The following is an 18,622-nucleotide window of genomic DNA, read 5'->3' as shown; positions in this document are numbered from 1 at the left end:
TGTGACTCTGCATATCTAATCTTGAAATTGCAGGCTTTAAACAAAAAAAACCTGTGGCTGATTCAGAAAACAGAGATCCTCCTATCCATCTGTGCAGTTCCTGGGAGTCTGCCAGCTTAGTGAGGAAATCACTCACCTGTTCTGTTCAGAGAATAGGCAGCTTGTAGTTTCATCTGGGACTGTCAGGAGAGCTCTGATATCCAGAGCATACAATATTTTTGTACCTTCTCTACCCTGCTAAGACTAAAGAAAATACAGAGCAGAGTGCAAGTGGTACCAAAATTCATTAAAAATAAAATGTTTATACACAAAAGTGCTGTGGCAATGTGTGGGATCCCTTGCTGAATGAAATACAAGTGTTACTTGGGTCCTGTAGGGATATGTAGCACTAGAATGTAGGGGACCAGACCTCCCTTGGTTCTCTTGACTTCTAGCATGTGTCCTTGGGCTTATAGGGAATCCAGGTCATTGACCTGTACCTCAAAATTGGGCAGCTAAAAGCGCTTATTGGATAGTTTTGAACTGTTGCAGATATGGGTCAGTCTGTCTGTATAGCTCCCTCCTATCTTAATTTTGATAAGCACCTAATACCTCTAGGCGAAGGTGACTGAGATCTCTCAGCCAGTGACCTTTCAGCTGGTAGAAATCAGCAGGAGCACACACATCCATGCTTCTGGAAAAACGCTGCTCCCTCTGCCTTCCCTTCTTGCCCCATGTTCTGTGCTGGACCACTGCTGCTGTGAGCTCCAGAGGCAGGTGTTACAGGGCAGCCCAGAACGAGAGGTGTCCTAGGGGTCTGCATGCTGATTTTGCCCTGCAGGCTGTGCCTGACACAGAGAAAGTTGTCAGCATCTCTGATGGATGAAGGGCAGGGGAACCAGCTGCTTGGCAAGCAGTTTTCTGCAAAGGAAGAGACCACTGCCTCTTTGAAGAGATCTGTGCTGGCCACGTGCCTGACTGAAGGAGTGGAAGTGAATAATGCCATGTTAAGGGAGGCTTAAGACTGAATGACAATGATGCCCTGTGACTTTAAGTAACTGGAACATAGTGCTTGAAGTGTCAAACTCCTCTGCCTTTTCATTGCCTCTTCTCAGGTGGAGGCATGGAGCATGGTAACACAAGCTCCACACTCTGCTGATTTGGAGCTACCCCATCTGTTTCCCATCCTCACTCTTACACCTAGGACAGCCACACCAATGAGAGAACCTGTGGCAGTGCAGATCTCTGGGAACTGGCCAATCTGTGGCCCTATGTTTATTGAGATCCATCAAATGGATAGGGATTGCTAATGGCTTCTGATCAGATCTGTACTGCTGTGATGAGCTCAGGTGTATTTCCTGAGACACTTCAAGCAAGCCAGTCCCTGTCTGCCTACATGGAATGACTGAAGGCTTGGAGGGAATAAACTCTGTTTTGTATTCCCTGACCATGAGCCAGCTGCTCAGAATGACAAATTGAATGGAAAGATGCCTTTTGCCATTGATTTCTGTAGCCCAGGCTAGAATGGTATTACTCAACTCAGTCCACAAATCCCAGTGCTCATCCGCCTAGAATAGAACCAAATAAACAAACTAATTCAAAGCAAATCTGACCCCCCACACCTCCTGCCTGCTTCAGCTCACACTGGAATGCTTTGCCAATGGGATCTCAGTAGAATGACTTTTCCTCAAGTGTTGCAAACCATAGACTAATGTTCCTACGCTGTTTTTCTTTTGTGAAGTTGGCACTGCCCCTTGTAGTAAGGTTCATATAATCCCTTCTTCTTTGGAACTGAAATACTAATGATTGTTTTATTTAAAGCCCTTCACATGTTGTTATTATGGGGTTTTGTGGGTTTTGTTAAAAAATTTGGTAATCCTAAGAGTGACAAGAGATGTTCCTAAAGCCAAAGGGTGAAGTTCCTTCAGGCAGGCAGTGCAGAGCCCAACCAAGCTCTGCTACTTGCACACAGCATGCTCCCTTTTCTCAAGGGCAGGCATGATGTGAGGATTTTCAAGCTGAAGAGCTGATATTTCCCTGTGTTATGCTGCCTGTCACCTTCACCCAGTGACTCTTCGGAACTCCGGGTGAGCACTAAGACAGTCACTATTGTTTGGGGGAGTGCAATTCTTTTCCTCAGGGTGCTTCCATCTCTACAGCAAAAGACCTTGGAATCCCAGCCATGTTCACCCATGGGATTATCTTGGGATCTCTTACTGGTAATTGGAGAACAAATGTGCCTGAGCTTCCAAGGCTTGGTAGTTCTTCCCTGGCCTCCCTAGAGTTCCAAATGGCTTTTCCTTTATCACTAACAAAACTAGAAGTAGCACATGAGGTGACAAAGCAATACATAACAGGCTTCAGAAGTTCCTTTTCTGGCTGCAGGGCTGAATTAGTAGCTCAGAAATGTGTGGGCAGGTCATGCCTGGCTGCTGTGGCCATCTGGGGTAGGTGGCACACTGCAGAATCTCAGGGGAGCTTCTGAAAGGGACTGAGGTAGAACTGAAATAAGGTTAGTTTCTCTTTAATTACTCTGGCAGGCCTTGCTGATTATTGAAAAACAAGCATTATTTGCTGTCCTCATCTCAGCTCAGATCTTAATTTTAACAAGACAAGAAATATTTTGGTCAGCACACTCTCCTCTCCTGAAGAGGTGGTATCGTGAGTTTGGGAATCCCCTGCTGAGGTCTTTGCAGAGGGAAGACAGCTATACTGCTGCATGTAGGCATGCTTTCTAGTAAGGAATTATCTGGCTTCAGTTTGCAGATGTTGTTAGCTCTTTATACCTGGCATTTTGTTCCTGTGGAGAAACCTGTGCCCTCTAATCAGAGCACCTCTTCATCTTCTTTATCCTAAATTGAAGAGATTGAATACTCTAGGTTTCTTACAGAAAGGCATTTTCATCAGTCCCCCAGTTACTTCTGTCATGTTTTCTCCTGTATTCTCTCCATTTTTTTACATTCCTTAGAAGATATGACATATTTTACATCACAGCTAGGATGATATTATAGCATGTGTATGCCCTCCTGTGATGAGGACATGTAGGGAGGCAAAAATACCTCCCCATTCCTGGAGTGTTTCAATGTCCTAATGTCAGGGCATTGAACTGACAGTTCATATTTAATTGCTTGTCATTAGCCCTGAAATCTTTTCAGAATTGCTGTTTTCCAGGATCATCTCCAACTATCTGCAGCTGCTGCCTGCATTCCTTCTTCCTAGAAGTGTAATCCTGCATTTGGCTCTATTAAAATCCCATGTTGCTTGGATGTATTTACCCTCCACAGAGATCCAGACTGCTCTGTGTGATTGCTCTGTTCTCATCACGATGCACTACATTGCAAATTTTTTTGTCAGCAGCATACATTATCAATGTCGATTGTATGTTTATTTCGAAATAAAAAATATTTATTTCTAGATGAAATTCTTGAATCATGCCAGGCATCATACTAATCACCCTGGCACCCATCTGATCCCCTCCCCAGTGACAACTACTTTTTACGTTCTGTTTCACAGCCAATTTGTTATTAATTTTGCATGTGCCTGATTGACATGGTACTGCCCTGTTTATTTTTTTATTGAAATAGAATAGGCTCTCAGCTTGTTGGTGTGCATGTGTCTAATTCTATCAAATTATGAAAAAGGACTGCTTTGACAGGAGTGGTTCTGCACAGACCTCCTTAACTTGACATCATTTTGTATTCCTTGTGTTTAGCTCCCAGTTAATTAACCTGTGTGTCATCTTTTCCATTATTCAGGGCTGATTTTGGGCTCACTGGCTGACAGTTACCTTGTGTGTTGTTCTTGACCCGCTTGAATACCAGCACAGCATGAGCTCCCTTTCTATCTCCCCAGATCTTATTGTCATTCCAAGCTATTGAAGGAATGTTTGCAAGGCAGAGCTGCTGTCAGCCAATTCTCATTGAATAATTCAGTCCTGTTTGGTTTAGAAATTTGCTTCCCTGTAGATAACTGTAACACATCTCCTGTGCTGACTGTGACAGGGAAGATGGTAAAAACCACAAAATGGAATAGACCTCTCTGGGCACTTCTGTGGGAAGTGCCACTCTTTGCCTCAGCCACTTAGTCAGAGATGGAGGTGTTGGACAGAGTATGTAGAAGAGTTGTCAGTACTGAAGTTCAGTTACAGAGACATCCAAGGCTGGGACATTCAAAGAAACCCAAGGACCATGTGGGCCGCCAGCCTATTTTGGCCCTTGGCTGTATTAAGCCTTTTTCCTTGCAGGTGGTGCAGGTGAGAGTGAGACACTTTTGTTAGAAAGTAGAGTTTGGAGCCTTAGTGCTGCAGTCAGTAAAAGTAAATAGGAGCAAGTGCAGTACATCAAGATCTTTGACACAAAGAGCTTTGCCTTGTGGTCTATGTGGCTTTATAAAAGAGTTTGTATGAAGTGTAACCTTGAGAGCTGGATGGCTTCTCTGTGCTTAGTACCTCGAGAGTACCAAAAACCATAAATGCAGTTAGTGCAGAAAGTTGTAACTGCTCTTACAGACTTGAGTTCTTGGTCATTCTCTCTTGTTTGTGACTCTCTTGGGCCAAGTTTTGTGTATTTGCTTGGTCTGGCCTCTTCTCTGACTGTCTTACTGTGCTTTTAGTGCTGGTTTGTGGCTGGGAAGGCAGTTCCTGAGAAAACTTCCACCATAAGAACAAGTATATTTGGAGCTGCTTATGTTTGCTGTGGTCAAGGAACAGATCTTAAGCATGATGGTCTGGCAGAGTTTCTTCAAGGCAGCTGAAGCATCCCCATGGAAGGACAGCTTGATGTGATGGTACAGAGAGGGTGTCTTGGTGAATACTGTGTCCTGCCAGGCTCAGGACATGGGGCATGGTTCCTAGAAGGAAACAGTGTGTCATGGTGATGACTGAAAGTAGGGGAGGAGTGGGATCCTGCTCAGGTAGACAAATCTCTGCGTCCAGGTGGTAGCTCAGGCAGCTTGGCAGTGAAGGTTGCTGCAAGGTACTTTGGTGCACAGGCACTGTGGGTCACTGCAGTCACTTGTGAGGCATATTGGTTCATTTTTTCTCTTCCACAGGATTCAGAGCAGAATTGGCTCTCCTGTTTCCCCTCAGCACACAGGGTCATCAAGGACTGTCCGGCGCTACCCAGCCAGCAATGGCCAGCTCACCTCTAATGCACTCCCCAATGGGAATGGACATGAGCAGAGCAGCTCTGGCCCACATGCTGTTTCCCAGGAACATACCTTGTCTGCAAAGGGTAAGGTCTGCAGGACCATCACTCTTTTGGGACTTCTTGCTGGGGTCATGGGAAAGGGCAACACTTTGACTGGGGATCCCCAAGAAACCATGGACTGTGCTGCTCTGTGGAATGAAAAGGAAAGGTCAGCATGGGCTTTGCTGGGCTTGGCAAAGAAAGGGGGCCTACTGGAGGAGGACACATCAGGGAAGCAAAATGCTGATGTCTTGAGACAGGAGCCAGGGGATATGACAATTGCATCTCAGAGATGTTGAACATCACTCCAGCACACTGCCCTGAAGGGGAATTGCCTCAGTCTGTATGAATGGTGTCTCCCAGCTTACTCCTCAGTCTGAGCAGCTCTCAAGGTCAGATTGTGCAACCAGCATCTATTCCCTTTGGCTGCTGCCTAGATGCCTTCTGACATGAGCGGGGTTTAGGTCAGGCTGCTGGGACATGCAGATGCTGAGCCGCAATGCTTTCCCAGCTAGGATGGATGCCAGTTGTCTTCTGCAGCTTGGTTCCCACCTGAAGCCATGATTCCCCAAGGAGGCGCCATGTGGCATCTCAGCCCCTATAAGTAGGGCTGTGAACCTGCTTGAAGCTGTAATCTGAAAGTGGGGATTGAAATGGGGAGGGCGGTGAGCACAGCAAGGGCAGCACTGTCCTATTGGGGTGGAATGGAAGGCTTTGGTGTCAAGCCAGCTGGTCATACAATAGTTCTGTTTGTTGGACCATTTTCCACAAGTCCCAAAGAGCTCTGAGTATGATTTCACATTGTATGGGAGGATGATGAGGGACCAGAAGAGGACCACAGGTAGCTGCAGGAGGTCAAGGGAGACAATGATTTTCTTAAGACCTGGTGCTCTCTCTTCTGGATGCCCGTGTGTTCATGTGCAGAGACGTCCAGTGGTTTGAGAGCAGCCAGTCTTCTGAGTACTGATGTGGCTGGAGAAACAATATTGCTTAAAGTGGAAAAACTTTCTTTATGATGAAGTTAGTGCATGTGTATTCCTTCACATTGTTGTGCCACACTGATGGGGCAGGCAAAGCATGTTGCTTGCCATTATTCATGTGTTAACAAACTCTTACAGATGCTGAAGCAGAAAACAGGCTGGAGTGAGCAAGGGTCAAAGAGAGACAGAATAACAGGATTGCAGAATCAGCTAGGTTGGAAAAGATCTTTAACATCATCAAGTCAAATCAATGACATAACACCACCTTGTCAGCTAGGCTGTGGCACTAAGTGCCACATCCAGTCTTTCCTTAAACACCTCCAGGGATGGTGACTCCACCACCCTGGGGAGGGACATAGACCCCTCTTTGCACTGGGAATGCTTTGGAGGTGAGCTGTGAATAACAGCTCCCCTGGCCTGGAGATGCTGTTTCCACTTAGCACTCTTTTTCTTTCATAGGGGCCAACCTGACAGAGAAGATTAGGAAGATAAAAATTGTCTTCACACCCACCATCTGCAAACAGACATGCCAGAATGGGCGCTGCTACAACAGCTGCGAGAAAGGAGACACCACCACTCTCTACAGCCAAGGGGGGCACGACCATGATCCCAAATCTGGCTTCCGCATCTGTGAGCACCCCTATGTCCTGCACATACTTTCTTGCCTGTTTCTCCACTCTGCTCTTCCTGCTTTTCCTAACTCTACAGACTAAGGGCTTGGGCTGCTGTAAGGAGGGGAAGCTATGACTTCTCTCAGTGCCTTGGAAGATGTCTTCTGGGGTCTCTGGGGCTTACTCTCTCTCTGGGGGAAGAAGACAGACTTTGCCTCATTGCTCTCTTTCCTGGGCAAGCAGATTCTGTGTCCATCTCACCCCAGGTAGAGGGGATGTATGTGTTTGAGTCAGGCCTGCAGCCAAACCTCACCACCCCCTTATTCTCAGAGCCAGTTCACTGCTTTAGTTGGCATACAGGCTTGGGGCTGACTTTCATCACCTAATTTCCTCCTGTTCTCTCCTTTCACTCACATGCAGCCAGGAGAGCTGGCTGCAGGTTGCAGACTGTTCTTATAAACAGGGCTTGCTGAAACGACTGCTCACCTTTCAGAGCCATTGGGATTGCTCATCAAGTCACTGGGATATCCAGCTGTGGGTTGATCACGTTGTCTTGGAGCCAGATGGTGGGAACAACATGCTGAACTTGTTGGGACCTGTCCTCTGAGTGCCTCTGTATCTCTCAAATTCTAACACTGAGAGAATGAAAAGTCTTGCTGTTGTGAACACTGATGGAAGATTGTGTTCATAGCAATTTCTGCCTAAGTTCCAGTTCAAAAATGTGTCTCCTCCCCCTAAACAGGGTGCTGGGCTTGAGCCAGTGTACTTGAAACAGAGTGGGTGTTCATCCCCTGAGATAAACCTGACAAGCCATCCAGGAATGTGGAGCAGCAGTGTCTCATCTCACACTGAAATGAGTCAGGATAATCTGTCAATGAATACCATGCATTGATGGAGTGTAATTCACATTGAGATGCTCTGGGTTGCTCCAAGCATCTGATGAGGTCAGAAAGGACATGACTTTGGTTTCATCTGTGGGTGCTTTTTCTGAGCCTGTGCAGATGAATTGCTCCTGATTCTTTTGTCCCACTCCACAGTTCTCCCACATGAACTGCTGGCAGGGCCAGGGTTGGATGTGAGACAGGCTCTAAGGATGTGGCTCTCTGCCTGTTCTCTCTGTCTGCCTCTCCCATCCTGCTGAGTTCCCTTCTGGGCTAGGAATAAAAACCCTGCCAAGTGGGGAGGGGGAGATGCAGAAGTGAAAAAATTGGGCAGACTTGGCTACACATGGCTGCTAGAGCTCCTGACCCATTCCAAGAGATCCTGCTGTGTCATCAACACCACCTTGGCAGCCCCCCAGACCATGGGTGCCCCAGCCTGGCTGTGGCCCCAGAGCCCAAGGGAAGGTTCATTTTCTTCAAGCCATGACTCCAGTTGTGAGCAGAGCTTGGGGAAGGTGGTGTTGCCCACCAGGGACTCAAGCCTTCCTCCAGGCTGCAAGTGCTGACTCCAGCCCAGTGCTTCAGCTGGTCCTTGGGATATCATGGGGTTAGTGCTGTCCAGGTGCAGCTGCCCTTGGCTAGAGCCAGCGTCTCAGTTCCTCCTCTAAGCAGACCTCTCTTTGTCTTGCAGACTTCTGTCAGATCCCCTGCCTGAATGGAGGGCGCTGCGTGGGCCGGGATGAATGCTGGTGCCCCTCCAACTCCACAGGGAAATTTTGCCACCTGCCAGCTCCCTCTTTGGAAAAGAAGCAAGGAGGAAGAGCCCCAAAGACCCCAGCTGGCAGCTCCATGAGGCACTCCACATATACCCTGCCCTTGTCCAACCAGCTGGGTGAGCATGGCCAATGGCTCCAGACCCCACATTTTATTCCTACTTGTGTGCTTCCCAGATATTTTTCAACAGGGCTGAAGAGGCCACTACCTCATTATGCTTGCTGTTTCAGGCCAGGTTGTTCAACAGGAGGTTTTGTCCCCTTTTAAGGCCAGAGAAATATTTTCTCTTAGATGCAGACTTCCTCTAGATTTCCTGGTGGGCTCAGTCTACCTCTCGTCCCGTGTGACTTTGTTCATGATGATACTCTTTGGGTGCCAAATTGTTGCCAGATTGTCACAAATGTGGTGTAAACTCATTTTCCAGCTTCCCTAAACCCTTCTCTGGTGAACGTCCACATCAACCACCCTCCAGAAGCCATCGTGCAAATTCACCAGGTGGCCAGGGTGCGGGGTGATGCAGAGGCATCGGAGGAAAACAGTGTGGAGGCAGTCCTGGTGCCTCAGCTGGCTGCTGTGCCCTGGTACACCTATGCCCGTGGGAATGGCAACAGCATTGCCACTGAGAGTAGACAGCAACAGCAAAGAGCTCCGGGGCTGCTGGGGAGGTGCTTTCGGGAGGCTCTCCATGGGCAGGTAAGAGGTCATCTTCAAACGTTGGTGTATTTCTTGTTCTGGGGTAGGGGACCGTTGGCTTTCGGGGTGTAGGGGGTGGCTTTATTCTGTAAAGCCGTTCAGCATCAGCATGGGCATCATGCAGGTGCCATGGGCATAGGCAGTAGTGTGTTAGTACTTGGGAAGAAAAAATTCCTTGCTTTGATCCAACGGAGAGACCTCACTGCCTTGCCCTGCCCAGGCTGTGCCCTGGGGCAGCACAGCCCAGACTTGATGGCTTTCACATACAGTCTGGTTTTAAAAGTGTGCCCTATTTATAGCAACATTTACAGCCACGCTCTGCGATTATTGTAGGAAACGTATAAAACATAGGAAAATTCCTTTCCCTCTCAGACGATAAATGGAAGTCTGATTTCCATGGAATGATGCCTTCCTGGAGAGCTCGACTGGGGCTTGGGAAGCAAATGCACGTGAGGGACTTTCTCACCCCTGTCCCACAGTCATCATAATTTCTTATTTTGTCTTTCTCCATATGTTTTTCTTGCGTCACTGGAAAAGCATTGGAGGTTTTTGGCACCCACAGGAACACCTGTGAGCTCCCCAAGAGCACTTCATGCTCAGAGAGACCCTCTGCCTGGCAGTCTGGGACTCAGCCCTGTCCCCACTGCTTCCCAGCCTTTTCAGGGGGGCTGCTCCCAGTTCTCATCCCATCCTTCAGTCACTCCTATCCAAGTCGTTTCTGGCAGGAAATATTCTTAGCCATTCTCTAGTGCAAAAATACAGGAGATCAGAACTTGGGACTGCAAAAGCCCTGCTTCTCTGGGGCGATGGCAGTGCTGCAACCATAGGAGCAGAGGATGATGTTGTACGGAGATGCTAATGGATGCCTGGAGCAGCTGTAAGAGATGCTCCAGGGGCAGCAGGGGGTACCCTTGTTATGCTCACACCTCACCCAGCTGGGCTGCTGCCGTGCCTGGGAGAGGGTGAGCAGTTCGGCGGGGAGTGCCTGGCTCTCTCCGCTCAGCCACAGCCGAGCCGATCGGTATGTGAGTGCTGGGCAGGCGGCCACGCGTGCCTGGACGGGGGCCAGCTCCAGCCTGTGGGCCCAGCGGCTCCTCTCTAATGGGGAAGCCTGTAATCCAGAGGGCCTTGCCGAGAGCTGGGGGGGAAAAGAGAGACTCATTCAGCTGAGGAAAGTGCCTGACAACAAGCTCCCCGCCGGGCTGTAGTGGTGCACCCATTTCGCAGGCTAATCAGCCAGGCAAGGGGCTGATTTTGGGGCTTTGCCAGGCGATATCATCTCTCGTTCATCTTTGCTCTGTTTGATGGCCCCTTCCCCTTTGAAGGGTGCAGTCAAGGGAGGTTCTGTCTGCACAACTTTTTACTATCTTAATCCACATCCCTGGTCCTGCTGTGTCCCAGTGGGGAGCTGTGCCAAGAGGGCCATGCCAGCCTCTGACCCCAGACAGTTGTTCCCTGTGCTGGCTCTGCTGCTGCCCTACCAGCTGGGCACATGAATTCTCTGCATCCCACAGAAGCCTGATCTCTTTCTCTCTCTGCAGTGCACCAACCCCCTGCCAGGGCAAACCAAGCTGGAGGATTGCTGTGGCAGTGTGGGCCTCTTTTGGGGTGTGGACCGGTGCCTGGCCTGTCCCCCCCGGCCAGGTGAGTACTGCTGCTGGCCAGGAGCTGGGACAGTGTGACAGACAGCTTGCACCCTCGATGAGCAAAAATGATTTGGCTGCTCGTGTAGCCAAGGCAGGGAGCAGATCTGTGGGTCGTGACACATGGCTCTCCTTGGCCCAAGGTCCTCAGGGATGGGCAGCATGTCCCAGGTGAGTGCAGGGTCATGCCAGCTGCTGCCCCAGCCCACCAGAGAGCAGTGCTCTGGGTTGGGTGCTGGTCCCAGGCTCATGTGGCCAACAGTTCCCACCATGTTAGCCCGATTCAGAGGGAGAAACAGGAAAAAGCAGCCATGGTTTCAGGAGGTGCAGTTCTAGGTTGGAGGAGGAGGCTGCAGACTTGGCCCTATAGAGTTACAAGCTTGCTCTGGGCCCAACACGGGTTTGGCAGGGGCTCTGGAAATAACACTACATCAAACAGTTGGCAGGAGCACACCCGGGGTCCGTTCCAGGGGCATGGGCGTCCAGCTCTGTTTCTGCTGCACTTGGGAGCTGGACAGACTGATCTAGCAGGAGATGGGGATTCCTCATCTGCTCTGCTCAGGGTGCTTCATGACAAGCATGGCCCCTTGCACCCCAGTCCCATCCTGTGTTGTGGTGGAGAGGCCATGCAGGAGGACTCCTGGCTGGAGAGGAGGCAATCCTGTGGGCACAATGGCTCCAGGATCCAGTGCTGACTGGGTGTGGTGCAGAGCAAGGTGTACTTACCTAGTGGAATGTGGAGCTGCTCACCTCTTCCCTGCCTGTCTGCCTGCTCAGTCACATCCCTTCACTAGATCAGAGAACTACAGAAAACAGACCCCATAGTTCAGGAGACTTTGGAGTCCTGAATAGAGTGTAGGTATCCCAAGTGGCAGGTTTTGCAAGCAGTGCTGTTGGTGACTTCTACCTCTGCTCGGAGTTTTCCCTGCTTGCTTACACAGTCTTTCCCAAGAGCTGAATTTGCATCTCATTATCCTCCCTCAATTCGATTCCTCCTCAGCCACGGGTAGGGCTGACTGGAGCCGCCAAATTCCTTGCAATCACAGACGAGGTTGTCAGCATCCTGGAACCCAGTCAGATCTTGGGAGCTCTGATTGCTGTCATCTTCCCAAGCTGTATGGCTGTGTTATGGCCTTGGCCATGCTACTGCTTACCTACCCTCACCCATGTGCCAGTCCCAGTAAAGTCTTGGCCATATGTGGTGTGGGGGTGACCCTGGGTCTGCAGGTACAGTACAGACAAGGAAATGCCCCACACAGGCCTCAGGCCCTCTTCATTGTCCCTGACCTTCACAACCCCAGTCATGGCTTTTTCTTCCCCATCCCACAGCAGTCTCCCTCTTTCTCACCTGTCTCTCTGTGATCCCTCCATTAGAAAGCAGGGGGACTGCTTAATACTTCAGTTAACCTGCTGATCGCTGCAAAAACTCCACACCTCCTTTCTCCTTCTCCACGCCAGGATGCAAGGTGATTGCAGAGAATGCAGCCTGAGCTGCAGCAGTGATTTGCTCTGCTGGACTTAGAGCTTCAAAATGTGTCTAATCACAGACTTCTAAGATGTGAAAACAGACACAAAATGTGCCCCTTGCAGTCAGCCAACCCATAGAGCAAATGCACTTAAGAAATTACTCCTAGCTGCCGGCAGGCTCCACAGCTCACAGCTCAACACATGTTCTGTGTCCCAGGAGCAGTTGCAACTCAAGGCAAGTTGTCACAGCTGGTCTCCACTGAGTGGACAATTGCTTATGTGGCTTTGTTTTCAGATTAATTCCAGGGAGATATGAAAATGTATCCATGTGGGTCTTCTGTATTCCTGTGCCACAAGAAATTCCCTCTGGCTTTGGGTGGTAAAGTTCCTCCTTGGAGACTTAATGGCTCTTGTGATTTTGGCAGGAATTCAGGCTAGTTGAAGGAGCCATTTTCATCCTGTTCAGTGGTATACAAGTATCTTCCTGCTTTGGCCACCTCTGGTGCAAGGAACTGTAAGGCAGACACATGATGGAGGCAGCCTAAGAGAGCCCAGGTTCTCTGTGGAGTGAGAAGCCCAGGTGGATGGCATGCCTTTCTCTGGCATGTTGTCTTCATACACAAGATAGCTGACCCCAGAGTGAAATCAGGGAAACAGTTCTTTCTCAGTGACCCTACTTTTTTAACAGAACTGCCAAGCACTGTGACCTCTCATTGTGCCTTGTCTGCCAGGGTTTTCAGTTCCATGCCAGTGTGAAGGAATAGTTCCATGTACTTCCTGCCCATAGACCACATCCCACACTCACATTCCTTCTGCCTTCTGGTCTTGCTGGCCTGTGTTGTGCTCACTCTAAGTCACTGGGCTGTAGTTCAGTGATCACGTGTCTCGTGCACAGAGATAACATGTCCAGTGTATGTTTCCAACTTTCTTCTCAGCACTGTGATCTTCAGAGAGAAACTCCTTGCTCTCATGTTACCCGGGGAAGCATGCACCAGAGCAGACTTGACAGCATTGGGAATTTAATTCCAGCAACTAGAGACAGAAATGGCAGAAGCTAGTTAAGTGTAAACACTTGCAAACGTACAGAAGTGCAGCCAGGCAAGAGCTAGACAAATGGGGAACTTGTTTGGATTGACTGTCTGCCCGAGACACTGATTATTAGTAGAGTCTGGATATGTCCGGATGTCTCCATCGTCTGCAGCTTTCATGTTTGGTACGTGTTTGTGTGCGGAAAGACATCAGAGAAGAAGAATAGGAGGCAGACATCTGTCCGAGCAAACTTACCATGACCAATCCTCACTATTTTTTATGTTTTGCTTGCCATCAGAAAAGCCAAGGCACTCAAATGCTTTGTCTGCATCCTAATGAGACCATGTTAAAAGATGAGTTCAAATTAAGTGTTGACCTGGCCAGGAGTCTCTGTACTGAGTGCTACTTTAGTCTTAGATGTTTCCTTAGGCCATGCTTGGGCTGTGTGATTTGCTGCTGGGGGGCATTGTTAAGTGTCTTCAGAAAAGTGGGTGCAGAGATGAGTGTTCCAGCAGGCTACAGAAGTTCCTGGGAGCTGCTGTTGGTCATGCAAGTGAGAACTAAAGATAGCACTCCCATGGTATGTCAGAGACAGGCCTGGGAGAAGGGGGAGAGCCAAGAGCTTGCTCCATGAGCTGTTGGACCAAAGGCTGGTTATTGTCTGATCCATGAAAGAAAGAGATGAGCCAGAGGCAGGACCCTGGAGGGTGGCAGGACACCTGCATGCTGCTATGTGGCTGCAGTCCTTCAGCTCTGGCCAGAATCTGGTGGATGAAATGTGTTGTGTTGCAAGATAGGATAAATCCAGTGGAGATGTTTAGTGACCCTCCTGAGTCTTTAGTACTTGGAGAAAGTAATGGAGCACACACTGAAAAGCTAGAATGGAAGAGTAGAGGCAAACAGAAGCTGGAAAGTAAAACCTGGAGAAGACTGATAGTAGGAAAAAGTAATTAGAGGCTGATGAAGCAGCTGAAGGAGAGACACTACAGTGTGGCTGAAAGGGCATTCAGGAACCAGCATGGTATTTGGGCGGTGCTCATGAGGAACCTGCACTGAAGCAATGTCCTGTCTTGTGGCAAGCTCAGGATGCGGGGCTAGTAGCAGGTACACTGCTGGGCAGAGCTACTCCTGCTTACCTGCCAAACCACGTGTTATTTTGGAGGATACAGAGGTCTGTGGAAGGAACATGTTGGAACAATATTAAGCGATGGCCTGTGGAAATTAAACCCAAAGAGACTGGAGCTACAGGTCAACACATACCCCATGGCAGGTGTGTATTTGGACAGTGGTTTTCCCAAAGCCTTGGTCCTTCTCAGGCACATGGGGATAAAGGAAACTGGTAGCAGAGAGTTCTGTCCAGAGAGGATTACAGCCCTGCTCTTCTAACTCCTCCCTGTCCCTGAGACCACACACCTCTGGAACCATCAGAATTCTATAACACCCCTACCAGTGGGCTCTATCTCTAGTACTGCCAGAAGCTATAAGTCTCACCCTTCTGTGCAAACAGTACACTTTCTGGGTGTAGGAGGAAACCTGCATTTTCTAGGTCCTGATTTTTCAGTGCCTCCTGTCCCTTACTTCCAGCTACAGTCAGCCTGAGCACGGGCTGGGCTGTGCACCCACTCATTGGGCTCACTGCAGATCTTCCTGGGCTGCACTCTCTCTCCTCTCCTGCAGTTTTAACTGCATTAAGAAACAAGTCTTTGAAGGCTATTGTTTTGTTTTTATTCCCACTCCACGTGTTTTTTCAAGTTTTTTTTGTCCTAGAGAAAAGTCTGAATTTCGATGGAAAGTTGGATCCTGTAATGTCTGGCTTGGCATCTGCAGCACTCCCCTAACAGACCTCCCACTGTGAGAGGGGTGGCAGCTCACCCATGGAGCCATCATCATTGTCAGAAACTCCAAGTGGCTCTGCAAGCCTCCGCTCCCCTGTGCTGTGCCTGCAGGCATTGAAACACCCACAGGAAGCCCCTTGAAAATCACCCCCCATGCCTGTTCCTGTGAACAGACTGGGTAGGACACAGGAAAAAAAACAACCCCTGGATATATGGGAAGGAGGCTATGGAGGCTGCTGTTGCCATGTGCCACAGGGAGTCTGTGCAGAACAGTAAAGAAAGGCTGGAGGTGGGGAAAGAAGCTGAAACTTCTGCAAAGTTGTGCCAGTACCACAAAAAGCCAAGCTTAACCTGGGAAAGCACAGCATTTTCACAACTGCTTTGTTCTGCACAGAGCTTGTTTTGCTCCTCATTCACATACAGCATTGTTGTAGCAGCACACAGCAGCAGTGTTACAAAACCGGGGTTTTTTAGGTACAAGGTATCTTGTTGGAGTTGGAGGCCACCTTGGGAGCAGAATGAGGATTTCTCTGTTAAAACACCGAATGGCAAATAGCAATTATCAGTCTTTTTCCTTCAAGCATCTTTTACCCCTTCAAGATCTTTACTGATCATGAGTAGAGCCAGAGGACATAGTTTTGTATCGCACATGTAGCACTGGTGCATGCCTTCCCCAGCACTATTACCACAACCCTTATTGGGGCATTGCCGAAAGACTTGCTGGACCCTCCTTACAACAGACCATCCACGGGAGAGCAGTCATGACAGACCTGGACAGAAGGATTTGCCTCTTTCCCTCGTGTCCATTTGGCCTTAGAACTCGGCTGATCCCCACAGCCACAGCCTAGTTCTTGGTGTGACACCTCAAATGCATCTGTGGAGGCTGCTTTGGGGTCCGAGCTGCTCTGCTCTTCTGCCAGTGAGCTCAGCAGCTCAGGTCCTCTCTGCAGTGGAGGCTGATCTTCTCTACTTCACACTAAACCAGGCTGAGGCTTGACTGAGTCCACCACCCCTGTTTCTCCAGGTGTTTGTTATGAGATCATTCACTCTGGCTCCTTTCACCTTCCATGTGTTGGAAAACCTAGAACTAGCAGAGGCATCACAGCTACCCTCAAGGTTTCTAGATGAGCTGATGCCTTTAGTATGGTAGGTGGAAAGAGTGAAAAATAAATGGGCTAGCTTGCAGGAAATGGGCATTTCCCCACTTCTCATCTGACCACAGACTTGCTTCTTCCCCTTTTAACAGAGTGATATTATATAGACTAATGTAATACAATATCTCATCCAACAAACATTGTCTCACTTCACACCCTTGCAGGATACCACCACTAGGAGAACTTTTCCACTTCACCAGTGTCTGAGCTTCTCCCGACAGTGTTTGGAGAGCCAGGGCCATGGGGTAAAATCTCTTCTCCTGGGAAGTGATAAAAAATTAACCTAATTGGTTAAAGATCTTCCTGTTAATCGACAAAATCCCTCTGCCCAATTTCTGTGTATTAATTTCCTTTCATATTATGATCTACTTGAGTATTTTTCTAGCTGGGGACAAAGATGCTGGTGGGAGTCCTGCTGCTTCACACTCGCCTCCCTTCTGAACCTGTGAGCTTATTGCATGTGTGCTCCTTGGTATGAGCCCAGCCCTGACAGGGATGCCTGGTGCCTGCAGAGCTTGAAGAGAGCTGGAGGAAGAAATGAGGAGATCCAGAAGGGACTCCTAATGTTCAGCTACTTTGACCACATTGGTGACCACATTGGTTTGGCACAGGGCTGAAGTGCCCACGAGGCAAAGTTCTGAAATCACACATTTGAATCAGGAACCAGGACTCCCTGCCCTCAGTAAGCTTGAAATCTGTCTGCCTGACAGATGCAACTCAGCTGCTCCATCCCTAACCTCAGGCTCTGGGATGGAGAGTGTAGACAGACAGACAGACAGACACAGGAGACTGGGGCCTCTTCAGCTCTGGATGCAACAGATTTCTGCCTTCTCTGATCATCACTTTACTTGGTTTTTCCCTTTTGTTGGATTCCAGAGGAATGGCCTCCTACCAACTGCATGAGAGCAGGTTGGATGCTGATGCCCTTTGCAGGAAACCTAGGTGTCCTAGGCTGATTTTTTTCAGGAGGTTTTGGCCATCTCTGTTGTTGTCCAGCAACATCTGAGCTTGTGTCCTCTACTGAAGAAACCAAGCACAAAGCTGAGAGTTAATAGCTCATGTCCTCCTGCAGCCACACACTGTCTTCCCTTGCGGACAGGCCCTGGCAGAAAGAGAGCAGCTTCCAGCCAATACTTCAAAACTCTCTTGGTTCTCCCCTTGGTACAGAGAGATCTGCTCACATTACAGTACAGTTATTCTTTCCAGGGAACATGGGTTTCTTTGCAGAGTTAAAACATCTGTCTGTAACTTCACAAGTGATTTGCTGAAGTAGTGAGGTTTCTGCAAGCTGGAGTTTTGTAAGTGCTAAGGTAGCAGAGACCTGCAACTCATCTGCCCACTGGCATTTTCTGCCTTGCCCTCTCCCCTGTAGCATCTGTTGGAGGGATGCTGCAGAATCTGTTTCTCTGCAAAGGCTTTTCAGAGGGGGATCATGGCTCTGACACATCATCACTCTTTGATCTCCAGCACGCTTGGCTTCCGCTCAGAGGGCTTGCACACAACAATGGTGCTTCATTTGAGTGTCTGTTATCACATTGTGCTGAGGTTGAGAGGTACTTCCAAGCACAGTTAATGCCTGTCAGCATCCCCGAGCCCACAAACTATGGTGTGGGAGGACCTGAAATCCCACTGGGGCATTGAGCCTCGAGCCCATAAACCAGAGGGTTTTTTTCCCTTTCCAGAAGGTTGGAAAGCTACCCAGGGATTCCCAGTATCACCAGGAGCTCCCTCGTTCCTAACATCCAGATATTTGTTAGCACCTGCTGCCTACAGTTCACGACTAAACTGTTGAAGGGGGTAAATAGGTTTTATTTTGTCTTTGTCATTCACTCAGCTGCTGAGGATCAATGTACACATGGAAAACCTTGTAGCTTCATTTAATATACCTGAGAAAACTAGGTTTTCTATTCTCCTTCCTGGTACAGGCTGGTATTGATGGGTTCTCCTATCTTTTATTTCCTAAGCACCTTTATCTTAGGAGGGTGGTCTCTAACTTTCACCTTTCAAGAACTGTCCTAGAATGGCCTTAAATTGCTTTATAGAGTTCAAGTGTTCAGGACAAAGAGTTATGGACATGCCTGCTCTCTGCCCCCAGAATGCATTCCTAAACTTTGCAGGCTCTAGCCAAGCTTCTCCTGCTGTAAGGATGGTCTCAATTTTTCCCTGGTTCTTGAAAGCTGCAATGTTTAAGGAATCTGCCAGACCCTTGATATGACTATTGCCATGGAGGGCTTTCTATGAATGACACCAAGGAGTGAGCTACTAATGGCAGGCAGGAGAAATTAAGAGTTGTTGGAATATGGCTGGGAAGTCACTTAGCTGTTGCATGTACTCCTACTTCCCAAGCAAAAGATCCAGAAAATTAAGAAGAAACCTCACCCAGGGAAAGT

General features: G+C 48.8%; 1 protein-coding gene across 1 annotated transcript in view; it reads left to right on the top strand.

Annotated features, from left to right (window-relative positions):
* Positions 1 to 18,622, top strand: part of LTBP2 (latent transforming growth factor beta binding protein 2) — a 70,781-nt gene that overhangs the window by 27,364 nt on the left and 24,795 nt on the right. Inside the window, exons 4-8 of the mRNA XM_062494207.1 lie at positions 5,029 to 5,210; positions 6,605 to 6,775; positions 8,329 to 8,529; positions 8,836 to 9,104; positions 10,646 to 10,748. Of these exons, the coding sequence (XP_062350191.1) occupies positions 5,029 to 5,210; positions 6,605 to 6,775; positions 8,329 to 8,529; positions 8,836 to 9,104; positions 10,646 to 10,748 (926 nt within the window). The remainder of the gene's footprint in view (positions 1 to 5,028; positions 5,211 to 6,604; positions 6,776 to 8,328; positions 8,530 to 8,835; positions 9,105 to 10,645; positions 10,749 to 18,622) is intronic.

The sequence above is a fragment of the Cinclus cinclus genome, chromosome 6 (assembly GCF_963662255.1).
Source record: "Cinclus cinclus chromosome 6, bCinCin1.1, whole genome shotgun sequence".
Taxonomy (NCBI): Eukaryota; Metazoa; Chordata; class Aves; order Passeriformes; family Cinclidae; genus Cinclus; species Cinclus cinclus.
This window is presented reverse-complemented; position numbering and strand designations above follow the sequence as displayed.